At 35.1% G+C, this 12,007-nt stretch overlaps 1 protein-coding gene across 2 annotated transcripts in view; it reads left to right on the forward strand.

The window, feature by feature from the left end:
- Positions 1-12,007, forward strand: part of LOC150103591 (dysbindin-like) — a 128,352-nt gene that overhangs the window by 17,255 nt on the left and 99,090 nt on the right. Inside the window, exons 2-3 of one of the 2 annotated variants that reach the window (XM_090397904.1) lie at positions 8,327-8,365; positions 11,928-11,990. In XM_090397904.1, coding sequence (XP_090254030.1) covers positions 8,327-8,365; positions 11,928-11,990 — 102 coding nt within the window. The remainder of the gene's footprint in view (positions 1-8,326; positions 8,366-11,927; positions 11,991-12,007) is intronic. The other variant, XM_090397906.1, reaches the window with a different exon arrangement.

The following is a 12,007-nucleotide window of genomic DNA, read 5'->3' on the forward strand; positions in this document are numbered from 1 at the left end:
TAATGCTTTAAATAATGGCTTCACACATGTAAGAGAAAACTAAATAAAACGTGTTTCTCTAACAGAGTCAAATTATCAATGGTTTAACCTTTTGTTTAATTATTTTCCTTTGTGCTGTATTGGTATAAGAGCAAGAATGGAGAAAATATTTGTCGGAAATGTTTTGTAAGCGAGTATAAGAAATGCAAGTCACAAAAGAATGAAGTGACTGATAATAAGGATATAAGGCAGGATTGTCAAAGTGTTGTGGAGAGAATGTAGCAGAAGCAGTGAACAATAGTGCACATAATATGAATGAGAGTTTGAAGGAAGTGGTTGAAAATTTTAATGTGGATGATGAGATGCTAGCATGGAAAGAAATTGCACGCTTATGTGGACTCCTTCACAGGACAAAATGTGAGCTCGAGTGACTTGAGAAATTATTGGTGTGTGGTACAGAAAGGAGAATGAAAGAAACAGTGAATGAGAAAAGCATAAAAATGTGAGAAACTGGGAGAAAAGAGATAGTATATTGTATGGAGATTTGTTGATAAGAAGCATACTTAATGAAAAAGTGACAAAATCATGTTTTCCAGGTGCAAAGATAAAGGAAATTAGTGATGCTCTAAGTATGCAGAAGAAAGAAAGAAGCAAATGAGTTAATTGTTTTGGCTAGCACAACTGATTTGAAAGGTGAAAAATAGCAATGAGAGAAGATATGAAAGAGTTGTTAGTGGAACCAAAAATTAAGAATAAGAAAGTAAAGATCATGAGTATGTTGCCTTGGTATGATGGGACAGAACTGAGAAGGGCCATGATTGCCAATGAGTCAATGAAAAGATTGTTCAGGAGGAATGGTATGTAGTTTACTGATGTATGGAGTGCATTTGATGAACGAAAGAACATGTATTCCTGACTACACTTAAATGGTTTTGGAGTTGGATGTTTGGAAAAAGTGTTTAGTGAGAGTGTGGTAGTGCAAAACCAGGGAAACTAGGGGTAATAGAGAGGAAGAAATCAAGCATGTGTACAGTAATGATTATGCAATGCCGAATGGAATTTCACAGGTCTTCCATTTGAATGGGTTGGTAATTACACGAGGGGTAGCTAAGCAATAGGAACATTTAATTGTCAAACACTTAAAGAAGAGGAAGACTTACCATCTTACAGCAAGAACTAAACACACATTAAATGGGACATCATAGGCTAAAGTTAAGTACACAGGCAGGATGAACATTTAATAAAACTAAAAAATGGAGATTACTTATACTATTATGGGAAAACAAAAGGACAATACGGAGTGGGATTTCTAATTAAGAAAACAATTACACATCTTATAGAAGAATTTAATTATACAGATGAAAGAATAATAGAAATCACACTTAAAATAAACTCCAGACTTAAAATCAGGATCATCCAAATATATGCTCCCACCTCATCCTGCACTAACGAAGAGATAGAAGTAAGACTATTACACTTTTTTATAAAATCTTTATCAAGTAGCTTTATTTTTATCCTCCTACATGAATAATTGTCAAGAAAAAATTCAACATAATGAAGAGATAGAAGTGTTTTATGACTCACTTCAACACACTCTAGACAAAAAAAGAAATAGCAATCAAAACTTTACTATAGTAATGGGCCACTTTAATGCCAAAGTAGGTCATCCCTCTCACTAAATAGACAATAGGACCATACATATATGATACAAGCAGCAACTCAGGAATGGCTCTTACAGAATTCTCTATCAGTAACAAGCTTTACATTATGAATATATTTTTTAAGAAAGCCCCCAAAAGAAAATGGACAGTCCAAGAAAAGAAATAGTCCAAGATACCTTAGTACTGAATCAAGTAAAAACAGGAAGGCACCACCAACTGGTGAGAGCCAAAATTAAAACAAACTCCAAATTGGAAAGAATAAAATGGCTAAACAACAAAAAATGAAGAAAAGGTTTTGACTTAAAACCTATTGAAAACAAGAAGGATTACAAAGAAAACTCAATCAAACACCAGACTTAATAAACATATTTGAAGAAGACATAAATAAAATAAGCAAAAATCTAATGGAAGTAGTAATCTCAACAGCCAACGAATTCAAAAACAACAAACAACAAAAAAGACTAAACTTTCAGAGGAAACCTTACAACTACCACTAAAAAAAGAGATGAAATATGAAACAAGACAAAAACTTATTTTAACTTCTAAAATAGAATATGCAGAACTGTGCAAAACAGTAAGGAAAAAGATGAGAAATGAAATAAGATCTTATAACACTACAAAAATAAAAGAAACAATAAAATATGAAAATACTAAGAAAACATTTATCAGTTGGTAAAAGTCAAATAACTACAATAAAAGATAAGAATGGAACTAAAATAAGGAACCAAGAACAAATCCTAAGCAGACTAGAAGAATTTTATAAAAACTGTATAGCGATCCTTCAATAGATAAATCAAATATAAATAACTCTTCCCTATCACATATGGAATTCATCCTCCCATTCACCTCAGATGAAACAAAACAAGCATTAAAATAAACGGAAAATGTCCTGGTGAAGACCTAATTCACATAGAATTAATTAAATGGGGAAGAAACAACATAATTCACCATGTCACAAACTTACTAAATCTATGCCTAGAAGAGGGAGAGATACCAGAAAGCTGGAAAATGCTACTTTGATACTGTTATTTAAAAAAGGAGATGAAGAAGTAAAGAACTATAAGACCAATTAGTATTCTCTGTAATCTGTACAAAATTATCACAAAAGTAATAACAAACAGGTTAACCCCTGTTCTAGACTCAAATCAACATGCAGAACAAGCAGGATTCCGTAAAAGCTTGAACACAATTGATCATATTCATGCAGTACAACAAATAATAGAAAAAGCAGAAGAAAACCAATTGCCTCGCTGTTTAGCCATTATTGATTATGAAAAAGCATCTGATTCCATCAAAACTAATGCAATAATCAAAGCACTCCAGAATCAGGGAGCTGGAGAATATATGGACCTCCTCCTCCAGGAAATATACCACACTGCAACAGCAACAATCCAACTACACACGAGTAGCAATAAAATATCCATTGAAAAAAGTGTTTGACAGGGAGACTCTCTATCACCCAAAATCTTTACGGCAGTCCTTCTAGAAATATTTAACAATGTAAACTAGACAAACCTTGGTATACAAATTAATAACAGAAACACACCTAAAATATGCAACGATATCCTAATTTTTGCAAACACCCCAGAAGACCTTAATATAATGATAGAAGACCTGTATTATGAAAGCAGGAAAGTTGGTCTAAATATAAACAGAGAAAAAACTAAAATCATGTTTAATCATTTTGTAACACCAAAAAAACATAATAATAATAGAAAACAATTTCTTGGAAAGAGTTTCTTCATATACATACATTATGGAAAATTATGTGTTAGAGCAAAACTCTAACACGGTAGAGTTTTGCTCTACTATGTTAGAGCAAAACTCTAGTTTAATATAAACCAAAATGAACACTCAACGTTTCAACCTTCATATCAAGGTCATCATCTGGAGCATACACATATATACATGTGTATATATATATATATATATATCGTGTTAGAGCAAAACTAAAGTTTTGCTCTAACACAGTAGTTGTCTCCATAATTTTCCATAATGTATTCTGATCACCGTGTAAGCATGAAAGAAAGAATCTTCACATACATATTTAGGGTCATCTCATTGATCTAAAGTGTGGACTCCAAAAGGAAATAAATAGAAGAGTTCAACTTGCCTGGAGTGCATTCAGAAAATTGAAAAGCATTTTTCAAAGCAATGATGTCCCACTCTGTTTAAAAAGGAAGACATTTAACCAGTGTATACTTCCAATCATCACATATAGTTGTGAAACTTGGTCTCTAACAAAAGCATTGACAAATAGACTACCAACAACTCGAAGAAAAATGGAGAGGCTGATGCTAGGCATCACATTAAAATATAAGAAGTGAAACACCTGGATAAGAAGCCAGACATGTCTGACATCATTTTTCACCACAAGCGATTAAAATGGAAATGGGCTGGACATCTATCCAGAAGAGAAGATGAACAATGGACCACCATGCTAATGAACCGGATTCCAAAAGAAGGGAAACGAGGCCAAAGACGTCCTAAAAGAAGGTGGAGTGATGAATTGTCAAATTTTGTTAGGAAAAATTGGTCAACCATTGCCAAGAATGGAGAAAGGTGGAAGGAACTAGAGTAGACCTTTGTCTAGCAGTGGACAGAAAATGGCCGAAAAGATGAAGAATTATGGCTACAAAATGATGTTGAAATGCATGTACATGAATGTAAGAAGTATCAGGAATGAAGGTAATGAGTTTTTGTCATTGGTCAGCTTGACTTGGCTAGAAAATTGTAAGCATTAGTGATACCTGGTTGACAAAAATGATAGTTACAGGATAGAATTTAAAGGGTATTTTCAGGGAGGTTAGAAGAAACAGGACAGGAGATGGGATATTGCTGATGATAGCTGAAGAATTACAACTAACAAAATTAGAAGTTAAACAGGATTTTAGATCTGAGGGAGATGATTCATTTGAGGCTATCTGGTGTGAGATAGAGGAAAATAGGACAAAATGCATTGTTGAGTGCTGCTATAGACAGGGGATCCACAGTAAGATATAGATGCCATGTATCAACAGATTAGCACAATGAATGTAGGCTGAACAATTATTATGAGAGACTTTAACTATGGAGACATCGATTGTTGGGAGGAAAAGGGGGATGCAAGATGGAAGTGAGATTTATACAGTTGCTAAGGGATAATTACATAAAACATCAGAATGTGTATCCATAACCAAGGTAGACAATCTGCCTCCATTTGGGGGAGAGTGACCATGCAGTCTTGTTTTGGGAAGTTGCCAGACATGTGGAGTTCCCTGTCAAGAAGGAGTTTATGTTCAACTATAGGGCTAGTGATTATGAGAGACTCAGGAGTCATCTTGGAACAATGCCATGGCTTGAGAGGCTACAAGGAAAGAATGTCAGTAGTGCCTGGTAAGTGGTCAGAGATTGCTTGAGAGTAACAGTGTCAGATTGCATACCCAAGGTCAGGAAGATAAACCAAATTGGAATTAAGTGGATGAGCAGGGATATAAAGCAAGAACTGCAAAAAAAAAGGAAAACATTGTGGAGGAAACATGAAGAAAAAAGTGATCAGCATACCCATGAGCAGTACAAAGTGCAAGCAAGATCGGTGACTAGTATGATAAGGAAGGCCAAATCAGACTGTGAGAGAGAATTAGCCAAACAGGCCAAAGTAAACCCAAAAGAGGTTTTTTGGTTATGTTGCGAGTATGAGGAAAAATGACTATGATAGAATGACTTTAAACAATCCATTTGATCATTTTTCTAGTTGCTGATGTTAGATGCATATCAACATTGAGTTAGGTGAACAGGAGGTGTTCAGCATATTAAAAAAATATGAATGTGAACACAGCAGTGGGACTGGATGGCATATCAGCCTGTGTACTATGTGAATGTGCAAGAGAATGGACATTCCCTCTGACGAAGTTGTCCACTCTAAGTCTCAGCTCTGGCAGGGTTCCAAGGTAGTGGAAAGAGGATATTACCATTGCATATAGGTGTCTCCAAGACAGAGGTAGCAAACTTCAGATCAATTAATGTATCGGGAATGGTTGTTAAAGAATTGGAAAAGTTGGCGAAAGGTAAAATACAGCAGTGGATGGATAGGGATGCGATAGGGCAGCATGGCTTTGTAAAGGGTAAAGATGTGAATGTGCTGGACCACTATTAAAGAGTAGTGGTCCTAGTACCAAACCCTGAGGTACTCCACAAGTCACCATCATTCTCCTAGATTCCACTCCACCATATACTACTCTCTGGTGTCTTAGTAACTTACTCTCATTTAATAATAAAGTGACAGCAGAATCAGATAAAGGCAATGGCTACACCATGATACTGCTGGACTTTGTCAAGGCATTTGACTGAATACCACATGGGAACATTATTACAAAAACTGGAGCAAATGGAGGGAATGGATATTAAGGCTAGTAGCATGGATAGGGGAGTGGCTTTATTTAAGAGGGGATAATCACTTGCTTGCTGATAATGCAAAACTGGGAAGAGCAATAGTTGATAAAGGTGATATAGATATCCTGCAGGATGATTTAAATAAATTGGCATTGTGGGCAAAGGATAATGATTGTCAATTTAATGTTGCAAAATGTAAGGTTACTCTCTTTGGGTTGAAAAGGTTTCATATGGTTTATCATATTGATCGTATTGGATTGCAGGAAGTTTCTGAAGCTAGGACTTGGTGATAATGGTGGACAAAGAGTTGAAGTTCAGAGGGCATATTGCTAAAGTTGGTAATGCTCAAAGGATTACTTGGTTGTTGAAAAACATGCTAACATGTAAAGATAAGAAAGTTATTATCCCTCTTTATAAGGCTATGATTCAGCCACATCTTGACTACTGCATACAGATTTGGTTACCTGATTTTCTGGGGGATCAAGAGGATTCAGAGATAACTGACCAAGATGGTGACAGGTCTATGGAATACTCCCTACGAGGATAGGTTGAAGGTTTGTGGTTTAGTTGAAATGCAGAAAAGAGGGGACATGATAGAATCTTTTAAGATATTAAAGGGGTTTTATAAAATTGATGCAAGTGAAATTTTAAAATATATGATAAATAGTCAGAGAACTAGGGGCCATCAGTGGAGGTTGAGTTTGTGGAATGAATTGCCAGAATTGGTTATGAATTCCATGATGGTGAATGGATTTAAGGAGAGGTATAGTAGGATTTGTGTGTATCATGGTTCATTTGGTTCTCCAATGATGAGTCTGCAGATTCCATGGAGATGCATAAAATAATAATAAATTCATTCCATTAAATTTTTATTATGAGTATTAACCATCACCTAAGCTTAAATTTATGTTTAATGTATGATAATCCCATTGTGCAAGGGTGGCCAGACTATCATTATCTCTGAAGTCGTAGTGAAGATTTTAGAGAAGTTGAGAAGTTGTTCCTTGCTATTGCAAGGAACAACAAGTGATTACTATAGGGAAGTCATGTCTGAGTGGTTTGCTCATTTTTTTGTTACAGCTTAGTCCTATGAGTGTTCCCTTTGTTTCTCTATGATACTGTTGACTTTGTATTGCATTTGACAGAATACCACAAAAGGTTATTGCTGAAATTGTGGGTATAAGATTAAAATATAAATTATTCATCATACAGTAAGTAAATGGCTGATGGACAGGTATGAAAAGGTAGTATATAGGGAGATGTGAATCTGTAAGCTTTGAGGTGACCAATGCTGTACCTCAGGGATCAGTCCTTAGACAATTCTTGTTCAATCTATACATTAATGATATTGGGAAGGACATACATATGTTCAAAAGTTTGCTGATGATGCAAAGATAGATAGGGCAATCAGGTAGGTATGCGACACTTACAGAATGAGAGACTGGAACTGTGTCAGATGAAAATGGCCATCAATTAAATGTAAGAATTTCTGATTTCCAAGCATATATCAGTGAGATTATGCTAAGTGAAACTGACGAGGTTAAGAATCTTGGCATAAGAAGTTGTTCAAAGATCACATAGCATAGATTGCAAATATGATTCAGATTATAATTGCAATCTATGCAATCATTTGCCTCTTTACAAGGTTGCTTTGATACAAATCAGATCACACTGCACAGATTTGGTCTCCTGGATTCTGAGGGGATGAAGAAGCTGTGGAGAGGATACAAAGAAGAGTTACAGAGATGATTTTGGTATTATGGAACATTGATTATAAGGACAGATTGAGAGCATATGGACTGCAGACACTGATAAACAGTCTGGATAATGATTATTATTATATGGAAGATAGAGAGAGGACCAGGAGATGTTCACAAAATTTGAGTTTGTATGCAGTTATGAAAGCAGTTAGCCAGTCTTTCTCTCACAGAACAGAGTAGAACAGTTTGCCTGTTGGAGTGGCAAGTGCTAGCGTGAATGAGTTTGAGATGGTATGACAGCTAGTGTGGATGATGTATGGTTTCTCTTGATGACTCCCTGGAAGTTTCTGATAATGATAATAACATGTCCACTCTACTGCTCTTCAAGCAGTATAGAGGTAGTTCGTAAAGTCCTGCATAACCTCCAAATATTATCCACAAAAATATAGTATGTATTGTATATTTTTGTTTATTTCTGGTATAATCTTACAGTTATTTATGTTTACATAATCTTATGTGATATAATAGAAATCTTTTGGAAAGAATCTGATATTTATTTTACTCAGAAAAAAATGATTGCTTCTCAAGAAGTTTAAACGTTTTTTTTTCTTTCAGTTTTAGAAATTTAACAGTTGGTGATGGAACAACTAACAGGTAGGTGTGGATTCAGTTCAAGGTATTCTGCATACTTTCTGTTTATAGTCTAGTAGAAGTAGTACACTTCCTTCCCTTCTACCAAATAGAATATTCCTTTATTCTCTACTGGGGTAAACAAATGTAGATCTACTGATGAACATATCTAGATAATATATGCACGGCCTGGTCTGCTATGCACCAATTTTCTTAATATATATGAAGAATTGACATTTTGAAGCTTTGGCAGTGATTTAAATAAATTAAAAGTTGTAAAAAATTGCATATCTTCTGAATTTCAAATGAAGTAGAATGCATTTTCATTAAAAAGCTGTATTTTTTCATAATGACCATATACCATTTGCTATGTTCATTTATATTAACTGCTAAAATACTTAACATTATGCCACATCATGTTATCAGTAAAAACTTATAATTATTTCTGAAAAGGCTTTTACTTCTTTAACAGTTTAATGGGCCATTTAGGTCTAATGCTGCTATCACTATAGATAGGTTTCTCTATCTTCCTCTGTTGTTAGCTGCATCTGGTGTAAAGTGTTCATCCGGCTGCCTTAAGTGTTTCATTGCCACATTCATTTATTGTAGGTACCTATTTGATTAACTGGTCATCTACTCTCCAAATGCAATCAATCCACTCAATTCTGTTACTTCTTATAAACAATAGGATGTTGGGTATTTGAAACAGGTTTCATAGTTCTTCATGTCTTTATTCATACAGTCCATTATTTTGATTGCAAGATAGTCCAAAATTTCTTTCTCAGTATTTTTCTTTCAAATGCGATAAATTTTTTATTATCTCCCTTTGTTGTTGACCATGTTTCACAACCATAGATTAATATTGGTCATAGATAGCTTAATTAGAGGTTTATTTTTGATTTTTATTTTTTTTAATTTATTTTTTTTCTTCTGGTTTTTCTTGATAATATTCTCGACTTCAGGAGTGTAAAATTGCAAAATATCCATGATTGGCCTTCTCAATTCTCTCTTCTCTATCTCTTGATGCATATCATTGTAGCCATTAATGTTGACTCCTGTAGTAGATAGATAAAATTATCCACTTACTCCAAAGATATAATTATTAACAACCAAGTTGGTTCGGTTTTGATGAGTCCTTGAAATTTTTTTTTTTTTGCATGCTTTTCAGTCATGAAAGATTGTAAGCCTACTCATGGTACATTAGTACCATGAGTAAGCTGAGGATTTTTTCTATTATTATTATTATTTTTTTTATTTTTTATTTTTTTTATTTTTGTATTTTTATTTATTTTTGACATAGTCTGGAAACCCTGCTCTAGAGACCAAACATGGAACATTTTCAAGCAACTTCAGGCATCCAATAAGCAGAGTGGTGCTCTCACTCTGGACGATGAATTCAAACCCGCAGCCGCAGGTTGGAGAGTGTGAGTACACTAGTCACTCAGCAAACCAGGTTGGCAAATGAAGGAAGCTACTAGCTTCTATATACAAGCAGCCTAGTCATGAAGATACTTCATGCACAAACTCTGTTTGCTTACAATTACATAAAGGATTAAACAAGAATATAATTTCTTGGCATTTATAATTTAATTTTTATCCAAGTGAAAAATTGAAAAGTTGATCCCTGGCATGGGCAAGGTCGAAACCGGTCTGGGTAGTGACCTTTCCCTTAATGCATAGCATTATAAATGTCTGCAAGGAAATGTGCTTTGCATTATGGGATACTATGGCAAGTGATGAGAACTTATACCACCTTTGCCACAAGTTGCCCCAGTCCTGAAAATACTTCTGGCACAAACTTTGCTTGCTTACACTTGGATAAAGGATTAAACCAAATATATAATTGGTAGCATAGCCAAGTGAAAAAAAAAAAAACTTCCATCAACTATCTCTAATCCAGAGAATTTTAATGATAAGGTGTGACACCCTTTGGCAACTGGCATATGGAAATATGACTTCTCCATTACTTCCACCTTAGCATCACCACCTCAATAAAGGTCGAAACCAGTCTGGGTGGTGACCTTTCCCTTAATGTATAGCATTATACATGTCTGCAAGGAGATGTGCTTTGCATTATGGGATACTAAGGCAAGTGATGAGGACTTATACCACCTTTGCCACGAGTTGCCCCAGTCCTGAAAATACTTCAGGCGCAAACTTTGTTTGCTTATACTTGGATAAAGGATTAAACCAAATATATAATTGGTACTTATACATCTACCTATAGTATATCAGTGTCATGCATGAGTAAGAGATTAAGAGAAAAGAAGGAATCTGACATTAAGCTTGCATGATGTCAGTTATCCATGCTAATGTGAACCACATATAAGTAAAGACAAAGAAAAAACTTCTTTGATTTACTTAACCCATTTTCTGTGCTTTGTGGGATACATCATTAGGATTAAATTATAAATTAAAAAAAAAAAAAAATATATTAACAGATCGATTTCTAAAATAACAACTGGAGGCATGTGTAGCTCAGTGGAAGTGGTGCAGCATCTTCTGCACTAGGCTGCCCAAAGATAGATTCAGTTCAAGTCTAGTCACCAACTGGAGGAACTTTTTCTAAGCCTATCTTTGACCAGTTCCTGAGTTAGTTGATCCCTGGCATGGGCAAGCAGGTTTTTTCTCCCAGAAACTTGGGTTTTTCATCCTGTAAACTCAAGAAAATTGACCGTTGAACCTGCATTAATTCAGACAGTAACATATCCTGTGAGGGTTAGGTACCAAGAGATGGCAGCACTCGCTTGCCGGTCTCTTCATCAGTGACAGCTTGTAATTAGTGATAGTCATGGGCCAGTTATCTCTGATTTTCTACCATTGGAGATTGAACTGCCCACTCAGACTGAGTGGGCAGTTCAATTTTAATTTTAACCCTATCTCCAAAACCTAGATATGGTTAAAAGGCCTCGCCTACTCCCTGTAAGGGAATAAAAAGGCATTAGCTTATTATTATTATTAAATAACAACTGCCATAGATATAATGAGGGGAAAGAACTTTTCTAGAGAACAGGTATATAGAATGGAGGAGGAAGAGAAGTTAATTTGAGCAAAGGCAGTGTTGCTTTGATAGCCTTGTCAAATTTCATGAAGACCATTACAGATGTAAAGAATGTTCATAACCCGCACTGTGTTGTATGCATATTATTCATACATCCAGTATCAGCCTTGGATGTATATGCATGGGAAAACTGTTCATCTGCTCTGTCTCTCCCATTGTTACTCTTCAGTAAAGAAGAGCAATAATTTCTCATGTTAGTATTCTCTGCACTTTATCATTGGTAAGTCATTCCGCATCAAACATTACAACTTATTCAAATTTGTTGAGTTCTGCTGACATGCTAGAATATTTCTGCTCAGGAAACCTGTTGCTTACTGCTAGAAGATATACATATTTCTACACCAATGGGTTTCATAACTCCAGTGTAAGTTTCATAGATTGCATATGTTGTATGCAAAAGCTTTGTTCATTACCTGTATATACAAGTAATGCTAATTGTTCAAAATGTTGCATATTTATTCTGAATTATTGTTCAAGAATAATAGATCTTCTTAGATGCATTTCTGTATTTGTCATAATCTCCAGGACCCGCAATCTTGGAAGTCATAGAGGAATATCTCTGAATGCCGGAGCTGATCTGCTTCATTAGTAAGTAAATCGGATTT

The sequence above is a fragment of the Typopeltis vanoorti genome, chromosome 9 (assembly GCF_054136105.1).
Source record: "Typopeltis vanoorti isolate ZY-2024b chromosome 9, IOZ_Tvanoo_1.0, whole genome shotgun sequence".
NCBI lineage: Eukaryota > Metazoa > Arthropoda > Arachnida > Uropygi > Thelyphonidae > Typopeltis > Typopeltis vanoorti.